Source organism: Lonchura striata, chromosome 26 (assembly GCF_050655825.1).
Source record: "Lonchura striata isolate lonStrDom1 chromosome 26, ASM5065582v1, whole genome shotgun sequence".
NCBI classification, from domain to species: Eukaryota; Metazoa; Chordata; class Aves; order Passeriformes; family Estrildidae; genus Lonchura; species Lonchura striata.
Window position 1 is genome coordinate 8,550,852 of NC_140728.1, and position 24,149 is coordinate 8,575,000.

Consider the following 24,149-nt stretch of genomic DNA (forward strand, 5'->3'; position numbering starts at 1 on the left):
TTTTCTTCTGCTGTTGGGGCTGAGAGGGGCCCCTAGATGCTCTGGGGCTGAGAACACCTTTCCTGCAGCAAGTCCAAGGATGGAGCCATGGAGTTTTCAGCACTGGAGGAGAAATGCAGGCAGCAGCTGGTGTCACCAAGGCCCCAGGTGCAGCAGTGCCAAAGCCCCACTTTAGGTCAGGGGTGGCTCCGTGTGGTGGAAAAGTCTCTCCTCCAACCCGAGCTTCCCAAGAAAGGCTCAGCAGTCTCTGTTGTTCGGTCTCAAGGCAGTTTATTGCAAGTTATCTAAAAGATTTTCTCCTGGGGCTGCTGTGGTTTGCTCACAGCTCAGGCAGAGGCACACACACACCCTGACATCCTCTCTGACCCCGACTGCTTCTTCTCTCCTGCCCAGGGCTGCTGCTGTCTTTTATATGGTACATTATGTGTGACAGGGTTACAGTTTTTCCCAATGCCTATTACCTATATTAAATGGTGCCTTTCTACTCTAAACAAATCTATGAGTGCCAACATCACCAAGAACATGGAGGTGAGGAAGAAGAAGGAGGGAGGACAGGGCAGGCCCAGATCCCAAATCCATCTTAAACCTCTGATCCCCATGTACAAAACCAAAACCCCCCTGTACAGGTGTTAAAACCCCTCTGTACAGCACTCAAAAATTCTTCCCTCTACTTTGTGACTACTTCTACTATTTGTTCTTCCTGCAATGTTGATAAATCATTCCATGGTTTAAATCCAAAATCACAGTTGTTTTCAGCTGCCTGCCAGGGTCTCAAATGCTTCTGACCTGGGCCCAGAACCTCCAAAAATATCTGAGGGACATTTTGAGTTCCAACAGCAGAAGTTTGGCTTCTTGCCCGTGAGAGCTGTGCCCTGGCAGACAGGAGCTGTACCACCCCAGGGCTGCTGAGCAGCCTGCCCTGCTCCTGCCAGCGGGGCAGGGGGTCAGGGCTGGCCCCAGGGTGGTGTTTGTGGTGACCCTGAGCACAGCACTGCGCCTGCCACCCCAGGGGTCAGCAGCAGAGCACAGATGTGTGCCCGGTGGGCAGTCACTGCGCAGTGCTGCAGCTGCTGGTTCACCATCCTTCTACCCCTCACCTCTGGCTTTTGAGGGGCATTTTGGTCCAGAGTGGTGTTATGTGTAGTAGATGTAATTTGCACCATCTCTTGTGGGAACTCAAAATGTCTCTCAGACATTTTTAGAGGTTCCAGGGCTTGGTCAGAGGCATTCTAGACCCTGGCAGGCAGCTGAGAAACAGCTGTGATTTTGAGTTTGAGCCATGGAATGAGTTACCAACTTTGGAGGTGGAACAAGCAGTCACAAAAGGTTAGATAATATTGTAAAAGTAGTTACAAAGCAGAGGAGAAATTTTTTTAGTATTGTACAGGGGGGTTTTAGCACCTGTACAGGGGGGTTTTTACTTTGTACATGGGGGTCAGAAGTTCTAAGATGGAGGAAAGTGGGCTGATCCTGTCCTTCCTCCTTCCTTTTCCTTGCCTCCATGTTCTTGGTGATGTTGGCACTCACAGATTGGTTTAGAGTAGAAAAGCACTTTGTAATATAGATAGTAGGTATTGGGGGGAAAACTATAAACATGTAATACGTAATATATCATATAAAAGATAGCAGCAGCCCTGGGCGGGGGGAGAGAAGAAGAAGATAGCAGTCAGAGAGGATGTCAGGGTGTGTGTGTGCCTCTGTCCAGGCCGCTGACCAAGCAGCCACAGCCCGAGAAGAAAATCTTTTAGATAACTAGCAATAAACTGCCTTGAGACCAAACAACAAGAGCCTGCACAATTTTTCTTTGGAAGCACGGGTTGGAGGAGGAATTTCACCACCACATGGGAACACAGAATAAGGCCGGGGTTCCCACAATCTCTAGTATGAAATATGTAATATTGAATACTTGTTAGAATATGCTCATTTGTATTAGAAGCCCCCAACCCTTGCAGGTGAAACCTAGTGTATGTTAAAACCCGATTTACAAATAAAAGGATGTGGCTTGGCCAGGAGATGGGCCATGTCTGAAAAGATACCTAGACACTCAAGTGCTGGTCATCACATAAACAACCAGAGATAAATATCATAGAAATCCTCAGGCAGATACATGTGAATGCAGTGTTCCCATAAGTTTCATCAAGGAATTCAACAACTCCAGACCCTGAATTGTTCTTCCTCATCACCAAAAAAAGAAAATCTTATTAACCTATGGACTCTGAATAGAAGAAAAGACTGATTGCTGAAATCTTGGCCTCAGGCACAATTTTCCCTATAAAAACCACTTGGGCCAGGATGGAGGTGTGTGGGCACAGGGGAAAACCTCTCCTGAGGCTGACTCCTTGTGGCACACCCAGGGTCAGTCCCCAGGCTGAGCACTGTTTTTTTCCATGTCTGGCTAGATAGAATTTGACCGCTAATGAAACTATTTTTATTTTTAATTTGGATGAATAAATTTCCATTTAATAACAGTGGGTTCCTCTGTAATGCTGAGCCTACCTTGGTGCTGGGGCCCAGGTGAGTGATAGCAGGACAGGGCAGGAGAGGTCTGTGGATGGAGAAGCAGCAGCTGAGCACTCACAGGGCTGCAGAGAAGGGGGCAAAGGCAGCCAGCCCTGCTCTCAGCTGGGGCAGGCCACCCCTGCCCTGCCATGCCACCCCTGCCAGCTTGGCATCATGGCACTGTGGCAGATCACATCCCACAGCACTGCTCCTGCCAGGGGCATCTCCAGCTCCTCTCACAGCCCCTTGGGCAGCTCTGCCTGCCCCTCTCCTGTGCACCTCCTGAGCCTGTCCCCAGAAGCACTGGAGGGGATGTTAAAAACAGCTTAGAAATGGTTGTAAAACAGTTGATAATTGTTAAGCATGTACTGTTAGTTTGGTTATGGTAAAAGGGGTTAAAAGGGTAGTTATAAGAAATGGGGTACTCTACATACCATAATGCACCTGAGCAAAGTGCACCACCCCAGCGAAACCAGCCAGCCTGGGCAGAACTGTCATGGGCCAATCGAGCCCTTAAACCTTAATGCCAATGAAGGATCAAAAAAAATGTCAAAGAATCACAGCCAGGCTGTGTACCCAAGCAATGTCCTTGGCCTGGGTGCAGCCACACATCCAGGGATGCTCTTGGCCCAGAGGGGAAGGAATAGAGCTGTGTCCTTGTCTTGGTCTGACGTACAGGTGTCTGCCAGGGAAGGCAGGAACCTCCTTTGGAATGGACAATATGGCCTCCTTCCCTCCGAATTATGATAACTGAAATTATGGGGCTTTCAGGCAAAGATATGGGAAAAGGAATAACAGTTCTTTACTAGCGTGTATAAAAAAAGGCAAACAAACAGCAGCAACAAACAGAACCACAAACCCACTGACCCATTCCCAGTCCCATTCCCATTACCAATGCCATTCCCATTCCCATTCCCATTCCCATTCCCATTCCCATTCCCATTCCCATTCCCATTCCCAATCCTATGCCCAGTCCAGGGGCCTGGTGTCCCTCCAGATGTCAGGGAGATGGAGAAGGGAATTCCTCACAAATTCCTCACACACATCCCTGGGGCAGGGCAGGGGGATGGAAAAGGGAATTCCTCACAAACTCCTCACAAACTCCTCACACACAGCCCTGGGGCAGGGCAGGGGGATGGAGAAGGGAATTCCTCACAAACTCCTCACAAACTCCTCACACACAGCCCTGGGGCAGGGCAGGGGGATGGAGAAGGGAATTCCTCACAAACTCCTCACACTCAGCCCTGGGGCAGGGCAGGGGGATGGAGAAGGGAATTCCTCACACACAGCCCTGGAGGAGGGCAGGGGGATGGAGAAGGGAATTCCTCACAAACTCCTCACACTCAGCCCTGGGGCAGGGCAGGGGGATGGAGAAGGGAATTCCTCACAAACTCCTCACAAACTCCTCACACTCAGCCCTGGGGCAGGGCAGGGGGATGGAGAAGGGAATTCCTCACAAACTCCTCACAAACTCCTCACACTCAGCCCTGGGGCAGGGCCCGGTGCCCTCCGCATGGCAGAGGGGCTCTGGCCGGAGCTCGGAGCAGCGGGGCAGCGGCACACCCGGCGTGGTGAACAAAATGTGGCAGAAACCCCGAGCCACAGCAGAGCTGCAGGGTGCCCTGGCAGGCACGGGCTGCTGGGTTAAAGGTTGTGAAAAACCCAGAGCAAGGGCAGAAAACAGCGGGGCTGGGCAGAGGAGAGAGACCTGCCCTCCAGGAGGGGCCCTGTGTTTTTCCCCTGAGGGCCCCCAGTAGATGGTGAGGGCTCTTTTCCAGTGAAGTCAGATGTTAAAAAGGTCCCAGTTCAACACACAAAGGCTCACCCACAGTAAGGAAGAAGCTGAGAGGAAAGCTAATGTCTTTATGAACAATTTGGTGGGTGAAGATATGGGTGTTAACCTCTTTGAAATAGGTCTTCATGTCTCTACTATGGGCAGCAGGTTTGTTGCAGAGCCCAGACAGCTTGGCTCCTGGTCAGCACAAGCCTGAACTTTTGAACTTTGGGGGTAAAATAGTAGGTTCGATATGTGCTAGGTGGTTTGGGAAAGCTGCACCTTCCTAGTACCTCAGAAGATGGGCAAAGGAAGAGGCAACATGGGGCCGGGAGTTTGGGATAAAAGGAGGCTGTGCCCTCCAAAACTTCGGGAGAGAAAATCCTGCAGGTGTGTGCCCTGGTGGACTCTCTCCATTTATTTGAATAAAGGTGTAGGACTTCTCTCTCTCCTCTTTGGACATAAACCTCTGGCATTTGTGGATTTTCCTGACAGAGCAGTACAGGGCTTGACTGTGAATTGTCCCTGCAGTGGCAGCAACTCGACCATTCCCCTTGAATCTGAGAGAGAGAGAGGGCAAGGAGCTGAGCCCAGCCTCTCACCCCCCAGCCAAAATCTCGGGGTATCTCTGCCCTTCCCAAGAGAAACCCTCACCCTTCACCCTTTCCCCCACCTTGGCCACTTTTGTCTCTCAAATACAGGTTATCATGTCTTAGGCAACAGATGGGACAAAATTCCCTGAGAGGACAAAAAAAAATAAGGAAAAATCCTAACCTCCAGCAGTCCTGCTGCAGGTCTCTGGCAAAGGTCGCAGCCGATCTTTTGCAACCTCTTCCTCTGCCAGATGTCAAGAGCAGAACTTGCCTCCCAGCCAGGGGTCTGCTCTGAGACCAGGCTCTGTGCAGGCAAGTCCTCTGCCCCAGAGGTGCTGGAAGAGCTCCTCAGAAAACAGGAAACCACTCAACCAGAAGAAGCAGTGAAACATTCCCTTATTCTGCGATGTTTGTTGTTTTAGGCTCTCCCAGCCCAGTGGCTCAAGCTGAACGGCAGCCGAGCTGATCTCTCTGAGCCCTGGGGCTGTTCCTCTCAGCCCTGCAGCGAGCTCAGCCCAACCCAACCCAGCCACCACCCACGAGTGATGCAGGACAGCAGTGATGCAGGACAGCAGTGATGCAGGACAGCGTGCCTTTGCAGCCCAGATGCCAAACACGCTGCTAATGAGAGCCCAGGAGGGGATGAGGAGGCTCAGGAAAGCTTGATGCATCGCCGTTACCAGTCTGCTCTCCCTCCCCTCTCGTAGCAGAGCATCTCTGCTTCCTGGTGTGTGGATGGTAAACTGAGGCAAGGCAGGTGTGTTCCAGCTCAGATGTGAAAATAGCTTATGCCAGTGCTTTGGGTAGGGACCAGTGCTCCAAGTTTGGCATCTGGGCAGGTCTCCAAGCCTCACAGATGTTCCATGTCCCCAAACCCTCAAATCAGGATGTCCAATTCAATGGACACTTTGCTGGGGACTCCTGGAGAGACAAGGCTGAGCTCTGTGTCACTCAGGAGGACCTAGTGAATGGTCCCACTGACCCCAGTCAAACTGCAGAGGTGGTGGCTGAAAGGACAGACAAAATTGTCTGCAGGCAGCAGAGGAGGGTGCTGATCCTGCATCCCTCTGTGGCCTCTAGAACTGCAGCAGCCTCCAGGCGAGGCCGAGCTGGAGCCAGCAGAGCCTTTGGCAGTCAATGGCTGTGGGAGCTGTGCCTGTGGCCAAGATGTGTCCCAAGCAGCAGCTGGGCTGTGTGGCTGCCCACAGCAGCACCCTGGGGAGCAGCCAGACTGTGCCAGCCCCAAACATGCCTCGGCCTCAGGAGTGTGGTCTTGGGGGTCCCTGCAGCTGGGCTGGGGGAGAAGAACCCAGAAGGGGTCCCCCAGCTCCTCCTGTGAAGAAAGCAAGCTGTTTGTGCTGGGGGCTGGATGCAGAAAGCAGCAAGCACTGCTGGCAGTCCTCAAGATGGACTCGTGTTGTGTTTGGCTTCAGGAGATGCAGGAAATGCCAGGGAGAAGCTGAGGAGCTGCATAAGCAGGCACTGCCAAGGCCTCAGCCACACTGCAAGGACAGGAGCACCCCTGGGTGCCCCTCTGCAGCTTCCCAGGACTGCTGCAGTGCAAAGGCCTGTCCCCATGCCCTGGGACACCCAAAGGTGTCACAGCTACAGGAATGGGAGTAAAAAGCCTCAGTCCCAGGCTTGCCACTGGATATGGTGGTGGTGGCATTGGTGGGGGTGTGGGTGTTGGCACAGGCCAGGGCACATGGGAGAGGAACAGCAGCTGGGCACAAAGAGGGGACAATGCCCTGCCTGTGACCTGAGCTCTAGGCAGATCTCCTTCCTACCCTGTGACATGAAAGATGGGCAGGCTTTGTGTTTACTCCTCTGAAAAAGAAACCTTCCTCCTGAAAACAAAACCTTTTGTGTGCAAATGCAGCTGTCTGCAGGTTTGTTTTTATACAGGAAACTTTGAACTAGAGCCCGGGCTGGTTTCATTTTGACTTGGGATTTTCAGCGCATGGTGATATTTGGAAACTGAGCTGCTTTCCAGATTTGCAGGCTGTGTTTTCACATCACTGTGGAGTGTGGCAGCAGTGTCCAGGGCTTCCAGTTGCTGTCCCTCTCCCTGTCTGCAGAAAGTCTAGCCCAGCTGAGGTGGGGATGGTGCCCTTTGGGGGAAGGCTGAATCCCTTGAGTGGCAGCTGAAGTGTGGGACCCTCCTTTGTGGCACTGGCAAGGGCTGGGTGCAGAACTCCTCCACCATGGGCTGCACAGCGTGCAGGAACCCACTGCTCCCATGAGAGGTTAAGCTGGGCTCATCCTGCCAGCCTCCACCAAGGAGATGGGACCTGTGAGGTGCAGACCTTGCCCACAGCTGGGACTGGAGGAGACAGGAGTCCTCACGCTCAGTGCCATGGCTATTGCACCTCCTCCTGCTGCACCCACCAAGATGGGAGTAGGAGCGCCTTGGGACCCGCTCTCAGCTCTGCTCCAAACCCCCAGGAAGACCCTTCTCCTTGTCCCCAGGACCAGCTGCCCCCCGTTCATCAGGATGAGGATAAGTGCTATTCTGGACAAGCCCTTGGAATGCTGAGCCAATGCACCAGCTCCTCTCCATCTCCCCTGAGGAGGGACTGAGGGCTCAGGATGCCTTCACTCCGGGATGGTGCCTGGTCTGATGGGGCTCCAGGCAGGAAAGCCTTTGGCAATCAGAACCCACAGACACCTTCAGGGCTGGTGCATGGGCTGGATGCCTGTGCTGACTTCATCACTGTCCTGGGGCTCTCCCCGCTCCTCTTTGCAGCAGCAGCACGAGGGGATGCTCAGCACGACCAGGATCCCCAGCACCTGGCTGAAACCACAGCATGTGGGACAGACTCTGGCAAGGTGCAGGGGGAGTGAGCCATGCCCAACCTGCAGTGCTGGCACACAGCTCCTGCCCCTGGGGTGCAGACCTTGCCCTCAAGGGGCCACAGGAGACATCCTTGTCCAGCTGATCCCTCCTCCCCAGCATCCTGCAGCTGAGAGCTGGGCGAGCCCAGGCGGGCCTTCCCGCCGGTCCAGCCCAGACTTGAACGTCAGGGCCGTGCACAAGCAGAGCAAACGGGTGAGTGTGAGCGTGCCAAGTTGACACCGCACGCGCCAGCGCGCAGGAACGGGCTGTGGACCACGGCAGGGACACCCACCAGGTGAGGTACGGGTCCCATTCCTTGTCCCCCTCCCTCTTCCCAGACACCTGGTGGAAGCCAGGATGTGTGCTATGGGGAAAGGAGCACAGAACTTCCTGTGCCCTGGCACGGTGCAGGCAAACCTGGTGCCACAGCCCCGGGGGGCGGCAGGGGATGGGCAGCCTCTGAGCATGGCCGTGCCGGAGCAGAGCCTGGCACTCGGTGACGGTCCCTGCACAGGGAGAACCTCGTGCCTGGGCCCCTCGGCATGGCAGGGCACAAGCGGCCACTGGGAACTGCTCATGGCTGCTTCTCGGCTCTGTGTGCATGGCATCCTTGCAGCATCGGGCACCCTTGCTGCCAGCCTGCGTCACAGGGTGGGAGTAGAGCCCCACAGCATTCCACAGGCTGTTGGTGACGGGCTGGGTGATTTTGGAGCCAGGCGCTGCTCCAGCACTACTTGCAGTAGGTCTGGGACCGGCACTATGCAGGCTGCTCTCAGCCCTTCCCAGCGAGTGCCTGCTGCCCGGCCAGGGGAAGCGGAGCCTGCTCAGCCCCAGGGGCTGCACCCACGCCCCGGGGGTGCAGAGCAGGTCTGCCCGGCTCTGCCGGCTTTGGGCGTGCTCTGAGTCACCGCAGCGCTGCGCTCCCAGCTCTGCAAGGCGCCGGCCTCGCACCCGCAGGCATCCCGGCTCAGCTGCCAGGGCTGCGGCAGCGGGGAGCCAAGAGCATCACCCAGGTGATGGTGACAGAGTCATTCCTGCCACTCAGCGCTGTCCCCCAGCCTGGACAGCGGCTGTGCCCTGCCCTGCGGAGGGGTGAGTCCCCCGCTGCCTGCCTGCTCTCCCGCCTCTGCGAAATGGGAAGAGCTCCAAGGTATCAAAGCGTGGGTCAGGAGCGGCAGCGGCGCTGGCAGGGCTCCATGTGGGAATGATTAAACACTTGCCAGGGGTTGGAGAAGGAGCATCCCAGTGCTCTAAGGTTTAGGATTGGAGAACCATGGCGTGTGAACCTTGCAAAACAAGAGGTCCCATTGGCACCTGAATCCTCTGCAGGTTCTGCCCTGGGAGCAGCCTGTTCCTCTTGTTCCTCCCTTGCAGCCCTGGGCAGCACTCAGCATCTCAGAGTGGCACAGGGGAGAAATTGTGGCCTGGGGCAGTTCACGGTGCTGTTGGGCATTGGAAGGAACTGAGGGACAGGGGTCAAAGGGTTGGTGCAGGACAGGAGCCCCAGAGCTGTTCCCAACCCAATCCCAGTGGCATTAGTACCACATATCATGGAGCCTCTGGGCATATGTTGTTGTACAGTGCCAGGTTGGATACACAGAATCCTGCCCAGGGAGGGATGGCAGGGCTCCCACAGAGACATCAGGGCATGTTCAGACAGCAGTAGAGGCTCCTCTGTGCAGTGCCAGCATTGCCCACAGCACCAGGTTATGGCTGTGCTCTCTGAGTGACAGGTTGAGTCCCTGTGGCAGTGTCCTCAGCCACATGCTGTCCCCTGGCAGGGGCCCTGCCCATGCCCAGCCTTGGGAGCATCACCTGCCACTGTCCCCTCGCACAGACCCCGTGACACAGCTGGGACCCTTGGGTGAGGTGGGCACTCTGCTGTCCACCCTGCAGGTGCTTCCCAAGGAGTCCTTAACTCCAGGTGAGCAGGACCATGCTCAAATCTAGGAGATGCCTTAGCAGGGACAAACCCAATGCTGCCAGCTCCATGCCCAGGGCACCTGGAGAGGAGGCCAGAGCATGGAGCACAATGCGGGTGGGCCCTGCTCTGCTCTGGGGTTGGCTCTGCTGGGGAGGACAGCCCAGAGCCTTTGCCAGGCTGGGCCCTTGCACTGCACTGTGGCTATTGTCCCTCACCCCAGCATAAGCAGGAGCTGACACCACAGTGACAGGCATGCTGTCAGGGGTCCCCTTTGCCATCTCTGCTCCTGGGTGATACCCCAGAGCACAGGGCATGGGCAGTGCCATGCTGGGGCTCTGCCCTTTGCCAGAGGCGGTGGCTTGGCACAGCCCTGTCCCCTTGCAGCCCTGGCTGAGCCCTGCAGCCACCCCCAGGGCGTCCCCATCCCCCTGCGCCCTGCGGTAGCGTTCACTGCTTCGCGGAAAATGTGATGACTCGGCAGCCCCTGAGTTTCCAGGCCTGCTTCCAGCTGCTGGGTGGAGAAACCTCTGCAGTTGTCTTTAGGTTTGGCACAGCTGAAGGCTTCACGGTCAGGGGGGACTGCAGGGGAGATTCCATACCCCAGCTGAAGGAGGGCTCTCTCTCTCTGTGTCCCTACCTGAGGTGGCACAGGATCGCTGAGGTGGCCGTGGGGAAGGCAGGGCTGGCACTGGATGAGCAGCTCCTGTCCCATGTGGAGGCTGCTGAGCCCTGCAGCGCCAGGGACAGGGCCTCAGCTTGGCTCCCAGCAGTGCTTTGGGCTGTTTCCACTGCAGCCACAGCCCAAACTCCCTGAGCTGAGGGAGCACAGGCACTGGGACCTGAGGTTAAATAAGCAGGGCTGGTATACACACGTGCCCCCATGGCAAGGGGTGGCAGCTCGCCGTGCCACCAGGACATGCAGAGGATGCGAAAGCTGCTGGGATGTCTCCTGGTCCATGCTCAGAGGCCAGTCCCATCCTGGTGGGCAGCAAGGCATCCCCCAAGCCTGTCCTTGTGCCGACTGAGGATACCTCTCCTCCTGATTGGGGAGGTGCAGAACAGTGGCACAGTATGGCAGCAAGATCCGAGGGAACACTGTGTTCCGGAATCCCTGCTTGGCTGCCCAGCTCAGAGACCAGAACAAGTAGAACAGACCCTTTGCTCTTTGGGCAAGCCACTGGCCAGAGCAACTGCCTCAGTGGCGTTGCTGTGCCCCCATGCAGGGCTGCAGCAGCAAAGGTTGTGGCTGGAGGTGGAGATGGCTCGCTCTGCAGAGGCTGGTGCAGGGGCACTGAGGCTGTGCCTAGGCAGGTGCATTAAGTATGCATGGACACGGATCCTCCCTAGCTGGGCCCGGCAGGCACAACCCAGTTGGAGTGTCCCAATGGTTGGGTTTGTCTTTTTGTTGGCCTGAAACTGCTCTTTGGTATTCTTTGAAGCTGCAGGAGCCTCACATTAACTTTAGGGAAAACCTGTCCGTGCCACCACTGTAGGGGACACTGCCTTTGACACTGGGGCATGCGACATCTTTCCCCAGGATTTTCCGTCAAAATCTAGGGTACCTCCTGTCCCACATCCCTGGATCACAATTCTCAACCCAACAAGACCCCCCATCCTCACCTCCAGACCCTGTTTCATCAGCCAGGGGCTCCCTGAATTCAGCTCTTCCATCACCTGCCACACCCCAGGGACACCAGTGTCCTGAGCACTGCTTGCACTGCTTGCCTCTATCCCAGCCACCCTTCAGGTGACCCTCCAGGCTGCTCATGGCAGCAAACAGCCAACCCCACGCTCCCCATCCACAGTGTGGTCACCTGTGCTGGCAGCCTGCACCCCACCATGGACCTCGAGGGGACATCCAGTGAAGCCCCTTTGCAAACGTGTTTGGGGAGCAGCCAGCTGTAACAGACCCTTGATCCTGCCCCGGGCCCCCGGGTAAACCTGGCAAAGCCTCACTGCAGCGAGGAGCTCCAGCCTCCTCCCAGCCGGCTGCAGCTGCCCGGCTCTGGAAAGGGGCCTTTAAAAACAGTCCCCAGCCCACTGGAGATGGCAGCAATCAGGCCCAAAACTCCCCCTGTCTCATTTCTGGGGAGGTGCTCCATCTCAGGGGCTGGAGGACCTCACCCCCAGCACCTGTGAGCACTCACCTTGCACTAAATGGGGAGTGGCCAGCTGCCCATCAGGCCGGTGGCCAGCAGCAGGGATGGGTACCCCCAGAGGTGGCTGTGGCACTGGTTGATGGGTCAGCCTCATCACCTCAGGTGCTGGTGGATCTCAGTCCCAAATGCTTACCAGGGGATCTCTAAGAGCCACAGCTGTTACCCTGGGCATCCATCACTTGAGCAGATGCAGCCATGGCATTTTTGGCATTCAGCCCTTGGAGCTGTGGGCATTAAAAGTTAAAAATCTCGCCTGTGCTGGAGCCAAGGCCTTGCCTTCTGCTCCCACCCAGATCTCTGTGTTCAGGGTGGAGGGAAGGGGTAGGTCTGGAGACAAAGAGACACAAAGAGGCTCTGGTGGTAGAGCTGTACCTTTCTGCTGGGGGAACATCTGAGTCCTTGACTGAATGACAAACAGGCCCTCACTGCTGGGCTGAGCTGTAGGGCCAGGGCTCCTTTATCCTCAGCCCGCTCCAAGCAGGGACCTCTGCAGAGACGTGACTGTGACCACGGACCCGGACTCCTGGCACCAGTCCCATTTGGCCAGGACCTGGGAAATTTACTGTCACCCATGCAAAGGGAAGGGGATTCATGTTCCCTGTCCCCTTTTCCAGCTGGCTCTGTCAGCCTGGGGGTTGTCAGAAGGGTTGGAGTATGGACATAGGGTCGGAGATACGTCCTAGACCAGGTCCCCTGTGTCCCCCTCTCTTCTTAATTGCATGCAAGAGCTGGAAATTTCCCGTGTCTTTTGTCCAGATACTGGGGCTTGTTCTGTCACAGGTCCCACCTGGGAAACTTCTGAGTCTTTTGTTGAAGGATTCTGGTGTTCTGTAAGACAGGTGGGGGATGTGTCCTACTCTGACAGCTCGGTGGCTTACAGTAATGAGGAGAGCTTGAATAGCCCCCATAGGTGGCCGTGCTGGCCACTGGGACAGACTCCCACGGCCACAAAGGCTGTACTGGCTTCCGGACTGATGCATCAGTGAACTCTTCCAGCACTGTCCCAGATCCCCAGCGCTGATGTGAAGCCAATGGCATCCCTGCTCTGAATGAGAGCTGGCACCCCGCCACGCATTGCACAGACACCGCAGAGCACCGCCCTGCTCGCAGCCCGGGCACAGCCTGGTCCCCGGGGCAACCCCCCGAACTACACCGCCCTCCCACCCGGGCACGGCTGGCTCCAGCCGCCCCTCAGAAGGGCACAGCGTGGTTTGTGCACTCTGTGCCCGCGAGGTGCCACGCCAGGAGCCGCTCAGAGCGTGCACTCGCCCCGCCGCAGCCTGCGGGCCGCCGTGCCATGGGCAGGGCACGGAAACACCCCCATCCCTGCCCTCGGCGTCCCCAAACCCCGCTCCCGGGCGCACCTGCGCAGGAATGAGAGCACGCAGAGCCGGAGGGTGCCCGAAGGTGCGGCAGAGGGAGCAGAGGGTGCGCGGCACGCTCGTGCCCGCTCCCTCCAGCGCCCCAGCGCACCGCTGCGCCCTCCTTCCCTCCCTCCCCGCCGGGGCCGCTCCGGGCGCGCCCTCCCCGGCCGGAGCCGCCCTCAGCCCAGTCCCGTCTCCTCCCCTCCGCTCCTCCGCCCCTCCCGCTCCAGCTCCCGGCGCTGCCGCCGATGCCAGAGCGGGCTCAGCCCGGCAGAGCCCTCGCCGCGGCGAGTCCCCCGAGAGCCCGGCCGGCAGCGAGCCTCCGCCGCAGCCCTGCCCGCAGCCCGCAGCCGCTCTCTGCGGGCCCGCTGCGGAGTCACCGCAGAGGACACGGACCTGCGGCGACAGCAGCAAATGCGCCCAGCGAGCGGCAGCCGCCCCCGCTGGGCTTCTCCCGGGCTGGAGGCGAGCTCTGCCCCCGCCCAGGGCCGGCGGGCCCGGCCGAGGTGCCACTCGCTGGCCGCTCCCCATTGATGTTACCGTGTCACCTGCGCTCGGAAAGCATGTGGGGACACGGCTCCTGGCTGCCGTGGGACAAGGGGCTGGCTGGGGACAGCCGCTGCTAAGAAACTGTCCCCCCCCAACTTTGTCATCGCTCTGATCTGCTGCCACCAGGTCCCCCATGAGGTCGCTGCTGCTGCCGCTGCTGGTGCTGTGCGTGCCGCGGCTCCCAGGGACCCTGGCAGAGGTAAGCGCCCGACTCCCCAGCTGGGCTCCGCAGCTCTCGGCTGGCGGCTCGCTGCCGCGCGGGGCTGCGGCTGCCTGGCCCTGGCCGTGCCGCCGCGCCACATCAGCGGCGTTCGCCCTCCCGAGCGCCTTCCCCCGCCGCCCCTCGGCCCCTGGGCTCGCTGCCTGGCAGCGCAGCGAGTCCCTGTTGCCGTGGCTGCGCGGCTCCTCGCCCGGCCGTGGTCCGGCTCCTGTTCCCAGGGGTCCCCAGCCGCTTCGCTCTCCTCTGCCAAAAGCGCCGCGATCGGTGGGGAGCCGGAACGAGTCTGCCCGCAGAGCCGAGGGAAAAGAACGCCAGGAAGATGATGGTTCTGCTGTGGCTTGTTGCAGGACAGGGAGTGGGCAGGAGACATTTCCTTTAACGTGGGGGGAACTGACGCCAGTCCATAGCTGGGCACACCCTGCTGGGAGCAGGCTGTGAGAGAGCGGGTGTCGCCACTGCCGGGGAGGGTGCCGGGGGCTCCGGGGATTCTGTTCTGCCCGTTTGGCAGCTGGACTGAGGTCTGTGGTCTCTCCATCCTCTCTCCTGATGGTGGTAAGGAGGTGTGCCTGTAGAGAGAATGAGATTGCCAGGCTCGTCCAGAGCTCAGTCCCTCCCTCTCTCTCCAGAACTTCTCTTGTGCCCTGCCTGGCTTGGTGGCCTTTTTTCCTATGGGCATAGTCCCATGTTGGTCTGTAGCCCCAGGACCTGCAAAAGGCCAAGGCAGCCCACAAGCTGCATCTGCCAAATCTGTCTCCCTGCCCTGGCTAAGGGAGGTCTGAGAAGTGACCCAGTCCCTCCTAGGAAAAGGAGTCACAGCCCACAGATGCCATGTCAGGGTGGGATCTGTGCCTGGTACAGGGCACCTCTCCCAGGTGTTGGTCTCAGCTTATCCTGCTCCTCTCTCACTTGACCCTTTCAATTCCCCAGGGCGAGGGATGCAACCACACAGCACGGGCAGGGCTGGAGGGCCAGGATGCTCCAGGTGAAAGAGGTGAGTCACAGCAGCGAGGACCCTAGGCTGAGGAGGGCAGCATGGTCTCCGTGCAAGATGAGCAGATGTGCTGGACTAGGACTTTTGGAGTTAAGAGTAGCTTTGTAAATATTCTCCTTTAGGTTAGCTACATGCCCAGGGAAGGGGGAGAGTCAGTCCTATCCTTCTCCAGCACCAGCTATATGGGGGCACAAGGCTCCAGAACTCTGCTTCCACAGAGCACCAGCTGGGCTCAGTGGCAGCGCAGCCATAGTGCCCTGCTCAGAACCTTGGAGTTGCCTGGGTAAGATCAGAATCTGTAAGACAGCCCCACGGCTGCTCTAGGCACAGGACCCACGTGGCATCAGTCTGTGCCAGTGAGAAACCACCTGGATGATCCACAGGCACCCATCAGGGCATGAGGTGTATGTGGGTGTGCTGTCTGTGATGTGGTTAGTGGGAACATGAGCAGTGCTGGGGTCACAGGCCTCTGGCCCACTTTAGGTACATTTGTGCTGCAGATGTGAGGAAGGTGACCAAGAGATGGTGAAGGTGATGAAGGTGTTAAAGCCACTGGAAGCTCAAGCAGAAAAACATGGGCTGAGAATTCACACCTTCAGGAGATAAGAAAGAGCTTGCAGTAACAAACCATCCCAGCCTGACACCAGGCAGGACAGGGACCTGTGGGTTGCCTTCAGGTCAGCCCTGCCTGGTGCTCTGGTTGTCTGCTGACAGCAAGGGTAGCCCAGGGCAGCTGGCCCAGGATAGACACCTCACCAATGGCACCCAGCTACATTTAGTTAGCTAAATGTTGCCCTTCCTGAGCTGTCTGATCCTAAATATGCCCTTGAACTTCTCAGGGATGGCACTGAGAAGGCCTTTCCCAGGGGCACTACGTGCTCCAATTCATGTCCATCTGATGTCCTCTGGTCCTTTTGCCCTCACCCCACAGTGCTTCTCCCTGGCTGTGTAAAGGGCGCCCCATGGCAGCCTCTGGGGCAGTCATTGTGCTTGGTTTGTGCTGTCTCACTGTGCCAGACCCTATGCAAGCCTGTCATAACACGTTGCACACCATACATTTTAAGTGCTAATTGTTTCACAAATGTCTTATTAGCACTAGAGCTGTTGTGGCATTTTCCAAAGGCTGAGTGCCATAGAAAGCTCATGGATGTGGCACCTGGGGACTTGGGTTAGTGCTGGACTTGGCAGTGCTGGGGGAACTGTTGGACTCAGTTATGTTAAAGGGCTTTTCCAACAAATGGTTCCATGACTGACAGCAAGGCTGAGGATGGGGGTGTGTAACAATGTGCTGGAGACATTGTGAGGCAGAGATGGACCCTGCCCTGGTCACACCTCCAGCTTGGGCCTGACAGACAGGCTCTGCTTGGCTTCTGTTGTGTAGGTGACTCCTGAGCAGCTCTAAGGGCAGGAATTCAATTGCAGTTTCAGCCACTGACCCACCAATTAGCCAAGCCCTGTATGCCACTTCCCTGTCCCCAGACACTCCATTGCGATGCAGCAGCGGCCCCACAGCCCCAGCACACTGACCTCACTGCTGCAGCACAGCCAGGGCAGGGACACGCCTCAGCAGGGGCTGGGGCCAGTCTGGTCCCACATCTCCTCCATGCATGCAGTGTCCCGCTCTTCCCATGCCACCTCTGAACTGGGCAGGATGGGGGTGACTCATTGTCTGGATCCCCCCAAAGCAGCCTTTGGCCCTCCTCTGTCAGAGCCCACACAGAGGCAGAGACTATTGCAGGGAGCATAATGGTCCCCCTGTCATATCCATCCTGCCTCCTAACTGGCCGCTGTTTTGCTTCTCCATGGTGGACCCAGAGCCTTCAACATGATTTTGGGGGGCTCAGGCCAGCCAAGGTGATGAGCAATGGATTATAGCCAGCCAGAGAGCTTCTCTGCCTTAAACCAGCACTGTCTGGAGCAAAGCCCATGGTGACTGAAACCTTCTGGTCTTTCTCCAGTGGAGCAGGTGCTCCATGCTTAGGAGCATCTCTTTGACAGCTTCCTTTGGCCCAAGTCCATGAAAGTTTGAACATTCTTGTGTTTCCCAAAGGCTGTTCAGAGCCCTTGGGGTCAGGGTGGTGGCCAGTGCTTGGTGTGCCCCAGCAAGGGTGGGTGGCTGGGAGCTGGCCCTGCAGGCTGGCCCACAGCACCACCAATCCCTGCTGAGAGTTTTGGATTTGCCTCTGCAGGCACCCTGCTGAATGTCAGTGTGAGTGACCATGACCGGTCAGACTCCCTCCTGCTGTCCTGGGATGAGCCAGAGGGAGGTGCCAAGGGATATTTCCTTGCCCTGTCCTCCCTGGGGTCAGGCATGCTGCTGCAGAATGGGTCTGCTGGACCCAACGCCACCAGCTTCTGGTTCCACGGGCTGACCCCTGGCACGCGCTACGAGATCGAGGTGACAGCCACACTGGCCTGCATGGACACCACCAGCCAGACCATCACAGCACAGACAAGTAAGGCCTCCCCAGGAGCTCAGTGCTCCTACCAGTGATTGTTGTGCTGTTTGGAGTCCTGCTGGTTCGTGGGAGGTTGGGCTTTTCCTCGCTTTGCCAAGAACTAGGGTCCTTCCTGGCTCCCCTGAGTCTAAAGGGTCATTCCCTCATCCTTGTGGAGGAAGGGGCCTGCCTTGCACCTTGTACGGGCTGGGTTCGTGCCGTGTCTTCTCCTCCTAGAATAATGGAGGTAATGATGGACCAGCTTGCAGAGAGCTGAGGGAAATGTCATGCCTGGAAGTCAAAAAATAGCTACAAGGAGGGAGCATCTGCTCCACAATTTTGGCACATGTCTGTCAATCACTGGTCACCCCCAGGCCTTGCTCTGTGCCAAGGGCTGTAGAAGGGGACAGGGCTGGTGGTTCTACAGCTCAGGTGGGGATGGCAGCCCTTGCCTGGACCTCTCCAGAAGATGCTGGAGTAAATCAGTGCAGGTGAAGGTGGGAAACCTAGCAAAGGAGAGCAGAGCTGGAGGAAGGAGATTGGGCAGTGGAAGGGTTGGTGTCAGGCAGCAGTGGCAGAAGCAGAAGCTGGTTGTCACAGAAAGGCAGGTGGCAGGACCCACAGGCCAGCAGGAACAGAGGACCTGTCAGCAGGTGAGCTTCAAGGTGATGATGGCTTCACCTTTATGTGTTGGCCCTGACCAAGCCTCCCTGCTCTGTTCAGAGGAACTGCTGAGACTGATCCAAGGGGATGGTGCAGCCCACACAGCCCATAGGAGGCTGGTGAGTGGTCAGGGAGGTCATGGGGCTGTGCTTGGGGAATCCTTGCTGGAGCCCCTCTGCCCTGGAGACAGGCTGGGAGAGCTGGGCTTGTTCAGCCTGGAGAGGAGAAGGCTCCTGGGTGACTTTAAAATGCCTTTTAGTACCTAAAGGGGATTTGAAAACAGAGAAATAGGGGCTTTTTTTAAATGGGCAGATGGTGGCAGGACAAGAGGGAAGAAATTTAAACTGGCAGAGAAGTTTAGATCGGATCTTAGGAAGGAATTCTTCACTGTGAGGGTGGTGAAGCCCTGGCATAGGTTGCCCTGAGAAACTTTGTCTGCCCTGTCCCTGGAGGTGTCCAAGGCCAGGCTGGAAAGGGATGGGAACACCTTGGGCTAGTGGAAGGTGTCCCTGCCATGGCAAGGGGTGGGACTGGATGAGCTTTAGGATCCCTTCCAGCCCAAACCCTTCCGGGATTCTGCGACTGGGTCCTGTGAAGCTGGCTGGCAACACCTCCCCAGGCCAAGGCGAGTTCCACCAGCGCGTGAGCAGCTTGCCAGGTGAGCTGTGTCAGAAGCAGCCGGCAGCGTGTGTGCCATGTCCCACATGTCCCACAGGTCCCTCGCCCGTCCGTGCCCTGACCCTGAGCGGCGGCGCCGCCTCGCTGCGCGCGGCCTGGGCGCACGGGCCGGGCCGGCGGGACGGCTACCGCCTGGCGCTGTGGCACAGCCACTCCCAGAGCCTGCTGAGGAACGTGTCCCTGCTGCCCAGCGCCTCCGCCTTCCTCTTCGACGGGCTCCAGGCCGGCAGCGAGTACGCGCTGAGGGTCAGCACGCTGGCGGGCTCCCGCCAGGCCAGCACCAGCACGCACCAGTGGACAGGTAGGCATGATGGCTGCGCCTGCCCAAGGAGGAAGGGGTGGCAGGAAGGGCTTGGCAGGAAGGATGCAGCACACGTGCCGGGCTGGCAAGGGAAGAGGTGTCCAGGCTCGGGATGGGGAGCTTGTGAATGGTGGGGAGCAGCTGGAGTGTTTCACATCCTCACTGTGAGCCGAGTGCCCGGGCCAAGGGGAAAACTTTGCACCTTGGGCCTGCCTTGCAGCACGCACGGCTTGGGTTTGTCTGTTCCCAACAGAGAGGGGCAGTCTGGGGATCCTGGGTCTCTTGGCTGCTGAGAGCTGCAGGAGTGCTGCAGCACCCAGCCTGCCACCCCTCTGCCCTGCAGCCTGAAAGAACATGCCAAAGTGGAGGGACCTCAAGGGCCCCCCAGCCTGTGTGGGATGGGGCACAGGAGAGACATCCCTCAGTACCTACCAGACCTTCACCCCCATGCCAGAGAGAGCAGCTGTGGGCACAGGGGCCCCTGGGGAGAGAGGAGGGTCCAGAGACCACCAGCCCCAGTGCTGAGCTTGCTGTGTCCTGCTCTTCCCCTCAGCTCCCTCCATCCCCACCCAGCTGAGGCTCAGCCCAGGTTCCAGCACCAGCCTCGTCGCCTCCTGGGCAGATGCTGCAGGGGCCGCCTGGCTCCACCTGGAGCTCCGCGACCTCCTCACCCAAAAGGTCAGCATGAGCCTGTCAGCCAGGAGGGGCCTCAGCAGCTACACCTTCCAGCACCTCCACCCTGGCACTCACTACTGGCTGGGGCTCAGCGCCACGGCTGGGCCCTACACCGTGCTGGGACCCAATGCCACTGCCTGGACATGTGAGTATCAGCTTGGTGGCCCCAGCATTGTCTCTGCCTCTGCTCCAGCCTCTGAATCCAAAGTGCAGCCTCCTCCTTGGGTGCTTGGACCTGGCCAAAAGCTGCTCCAGCACTCAGCTGTGGGGCACTGCTGCCGTGGGGCCAGTGAATCCCCTGTGCTGGCTTGCTTCTCCCTGGGATGCAGGGGGAGCAGCCTGTGGGCTCTCCACTAGGAGAAGGATGGAAGGGCAGCAGATCCCACTGGTGCTCAGTGCTGCTGGGGCTTGGCTCTCATGCGCCTCAGGGCTGTACAAGGGCAGCAGAAAAAATGGGGTAAGGGGGCAGCAGCTGAGCTGGTTTGAACTGGAAGCCTCTGGAAGGGGCTTATACAAGAGCAAGAAAGACTTTTTACATGAGCAGACAGTGATAGGACAAGAGGTGAATGGTTTTAAACTAAAATAGGAGAGGTTTAGATTAGATGTTAGGAAGAAATTCTTCCCTGTGAGGATGCTGAGGCCTTGACATAGGCTGCCCAGAGAGCTGGGCACAGGCTGCCCCATCCCTAGGAGTGTCTAAGGCCAGGTTGGACAGGGCTAGCGAGGTGGGATAGTAGGTGCCATGGCAGGGGGTGGGAATGAATGAGCTTTAGGGTCCTTTTCAGTCAAAACCATTCCACAATTCTGTGATTCTATGAAATGAATTTTTGGTGCTCTTTGATTGTTGTCGAGGATATGCTGTGGTAGCACCTGATAACCTCATCCTGGTGGATGTTCCCAGCATGATGTGTGCTGTGTAAATACAGCCAAGGAATCCAGGAGCCTCTGGCAGGTCAAAACAGTGAGGGCAGCCCTCCCAGAACCCACTATTTCACCATTCCCCCAGCCCACTCTGCTCTGGCCTCGGGCTGATGAGGGCCCTGAAAGAGGGGCACTTTGCTGGTACTCCATGTCTATGCCCAATAAAAAGTTCCAGTCCTGAACTTGTTCTGCCAGACATTTCCAGAAAAACCAGGAGGGAAATGAAGAGGGCAGAGCAGATTCATAGTGAACACCATGGTAGCGTTGGCCCTCAAATGATGGAGGTGCCAAGCTGCAGCCTCAGAGCTGCTGTGGCCAGTGACTTGTCCTGGCACTGGCCAAACACTGGTTGTGTGAATGCCAGGAGGACCTGGGTACCACCAGGTGTCAAAGTCTCCAGCTCCTTCCCGCTCCACCTGCCAGCCTGGGAAGCTGAAGCCTGCTCCCTGCTCCCTGCAGATGGGATTTTGGAAGGCCTCCAGAGCTCCAGCTGGTTTCTTTCTGCTCTGGAGTGAGGCTGATCCCTGCTGTTGCTGTCTGCAGCTCTGACCTGCTCCACTGAACAAAATTCCCCCATGCCAGACGCACGAGCCAGGGGCGCCTGGCCAGGAGTTTGGTCCAGGCCAGTTCCTGGGAATATCAGCGAGCTCATGGTGGGATGTGAATGGAGTGGAAGGAGACTTTTAAGAATTTCTCAGCAAGGCTGCCAGCTTTGTCTGGACTCTGTTAGCCCAGGAATGCTTGTGCTGGGGAGTGCAGATGACTCGCTCCAAAAGGATGTCTAAGGCTGGACGTAACCCTGCCAGGAATGAGGCTCAGGAGAGTAAGGGGTACAGAGCACCCCATAACCCTGATTTCCACAATCCTACTCCCTTCCAGACCCCTTGAGTCCCCACAATGTGACCCTGAGCAGTGCAGAGGAGCAGAACTCCTTGGAGGCTCGCTGGAGTGTCCCAGGGGGACAGAGGGACTTCTACCTGGTGACACTGCGGGAGGGAGAGGACGGTGCTCCCACGAGGAACATCTCCGTTGGTGGGGACAACGATCATGTCACCTTCCACGGGCTGAGCCCTGGCCAGCAGTACTCTGTCCAGGTGGTGGCAGTGGCAGGGCCCCACAGGGCATCAGCACACAGCACAGCAGCCTGGACAGGTGAGCAGAGAGCCCATGTGTGGCCTTGGGGCTGTTCCTGCTGCCTGATGCGGGCTGGGGGTGAGGCAGGCACAGGGACAGGGCACCTGGGACACCTGGGCTCAAGAGCAGGTTGTGGATCAGAGCAGGAACTTGTGCCTCCCCACAGTTCCTGGTGAGGGTGGGCTCCAAGGTCCTGGGCAGGGATCAAGACCAGATCCTGCTTTGTGCCTTCTGGACTCTGTTTGGCAGGCTGCAGACAGCTTCCTCCCTTCCCCTGACCACAGCTGGGTGGGTGGGCAGGGAAGCACCACCAACCCCCCCAGAGGGGCCAACTCCCTGTGCTCGGTCTCTCCTGGGTGAGCTGTGGAGCCACAGCTGGTGCTGTCCCAGAGCTGCCACTCTGGGAAGGGGCAATTGGAGCTATACACAGTGTGGGGAGGTGCCCACCCAACCCGTGGTGCTGGGGGCACTAAGAGCTCTCCCTGCAGCCCCTTCTGCCCCTGTGTGGGATGGAGACAACGGCAGTGTCACAGAATCACAGAACTGTTAGGGTTGGAAGGGACCTCTGGAGATCTAGTCCAACACCCCTGCTCTAGGGTCACCTAGATCAATTTGAAAAGCAGAAAGCATCTTGTGAAAATAGGTTGTGAAAGCAATCTTCCTGCCTGGTGCACTGCCCCGTGTCGTGCTGTCCTTGTCCCTTGCAGAACCACGAGCACCATCTGGCGTGAGCCTGTCCAGCCGGGGTAGCCCCCACAGCCTGCTGGCCAGCTGGGAGGAGGCCACAGGGGAGGGCTATCTGCTGCTCCTCAGCCTTGCAGAGCACCCTGTGAAGAACAGCTCCTTGCCCAGGGGTGTCACGAGCTTCACCTACGAGGGCCTCCACCCTGGGACCCTGTACACCTTTGAGGTCAGCACCGTGGCTGGTCCCTACACATCCTCACCCCGGTGCATCTCCAACTGGACATGTGAGTGCCACAGCCCCACGTTGCCACTGGATCCTGCCCTTCCCCTGATGTCACGCTCAGGGCACTGTCAGCACACATCTTCCACAGCTTAATCCAGTAACTGGGCAAAAGGCTCAGCAGGAGGCAGATGTGCTGCTGGAGGTGTGTGACCCTGCTGTTTCCCAGTCACCAGGCACAAGGGGCAGCTGAGCCCAGCGCCCTTCTCCTCAGCCACCCTCCTGTGGCACTGCTCAGGCTGTCACTGCCTTCACCCACCCTCTCACCACACACCACCTCCTCCAGCACCAGAACAATTTTTTCTCTGCCGGTTTGAGCTGTGTTGGCCCAGTCCCAGCCAGACTGGTGTGTGGGTGTCAGCAGGGGTGACAGTGGTCCAAGCACCTGGATGCAGGTTTTCCCAGGGAAGGGGCTCCTACCTCACCACATTTGGAGCTCCACTTCTGCCAGGTGATTCTAGACCTTTCCTTTTTCAGACCCTTTGCCCCCAGAGCAGCTGACCCTCAGCAATGGTGGCCGCAGCACCTCTCTACAAGCCTCCTGGAGAGCAGTTTCCTCTGGCAGCACTGGCTACACAGGGACCCTCCGGGAAACCAAGTCCCAGGAGCAGGTCAGGAATGTGACTGTGGGCAGTGACTGGACGAATGTCACCTTGGAGAACCTGGTCCCTGGGCGGCAGTACACGCTGGAGATGGCTGCTATGGCTGGGCCTTACAGATCCTCTGTGCGATCAGCCACCGACTGGACGTGTGAGTGTGACAGTCCTACCTCACCCTGCTGCAGGTCACAGCTGCCACCTGCCCGTGAGAGCAGAATGCTTGCAGCATCAGAGTGGTCCCTGTGGGGGGAGGTGGGGAATCAGAGCCAGGGCTGCATAGACAGAGAGAATGGCAGCCAGCTGGAGCCACATTCAGCCATGTTGGGAGTAAAGGGGTCTGCAGTGCAGGAGGAACCCATCACTGAACAGAAAACATTCCCAAATGTCACCCTGGGGAAAGTGGGGACCCGCTCCCATGTCTGCTGCAGAGCAGGGGCTCTGGCTGCTCTGGGTTTGGTGTGCTGACTCCTGACCTAGCCCCAGCAGGCACAGGCAGGGGAGGGTGCCCAGGACAGCCCCAGGCCCCAGCGCAGCCTCCTCTCACTGCCTGGCTGTCTCTTCTCTCCCAGACCCCCTGGCCCCGACCGGCGTGACGCTGACCAACACCCGGCGCCCAATGGGGCTCTCGGCCTTCTGGGACAAGGCTGCTGGTGATGTGGACCAGTTCCACCTCCAGCTCTACAGCAAGAGCCATGCAGCTCAGAGGAACACCTCAGTGGGGCCAAACACCCACAACTTCACGTTCCTGGGACTGTCCCCTGGCACTCAGTACTTCCTGAAGGTGACTGTCCTTGCTGGCCCGTACAGATCCTCGTCACACTTTGCCACTGAGTGGACATGTGAGTCAGAAGTATTCCCAGTCTCTTG

At 58.0% G+C, this 24,149-nt stretch overlaps 1 protein-coding gene across 5 annotated transcripts in view; it reads left to right on the forward strand.

The window, feature by feature from the left end:
- Nucleotides 1-7,901: 7,901 nt before the first annotated feature.
- Nucleotides 7,902-24,149, forward strand: part of LOC110469184 (receptor-type tyrosine-protein phosphatase V-like) — a 43,290-nt gene continuing 27,042 nt past the window's right edge. For 3 of the 5 annotated variants that reach the window (XR_014950184.1, XM_085561469.1, XM_085561470.1), the window contains exons 1-9: nucleotides 13,686-13,897; nucleotides 14,846-14,909; nucleotides 17,099-17,365; nucleotides 18,726-18,989; nucleotides 19,543-19,809; nucleotides 21,465-21,737; nucleotides 22,427-22,687; nucleotides 23,161-23,433; nucleotides 23,852-24,121. Coding sequence is in view for 4 of the 5 variants with exons in the window: in XM_085561469.1 (XP_085417595.1) it covers nucleotides 13,832-13,897; nucleotides 14,846-14,909; nucleotides 17,099-17,365; nucleotides 18,726-18,989; nucleotides 19,543-19,809; nucleotides 21,465-21,737; nucleotides 22,427-22,687; nucleotides 23,161-23,433; nucleotides 23,852-24,121 (2,005 nt within the window). In the remaining variant the exon portion in view is untranslated. Of the gene's footprint in view, nucleotides 8,003-13,685; nucleotides 13,898-14,845; nucleotides 14,910-17,098; nucleotides 17,366-18,725; nucleotides 18,990-19,542; nucleotides 19,810-21,464; nucleotides 21,738-22,426; nucleotides 22,688-23,160; nucleotides 23,434-23,851; nucleotides 24,122-24,149 lie in introns of those variants that run through there. The other 2 variants (XM_077789047.2, XM_085561468.1) reach the window with 2 other exon arrangements.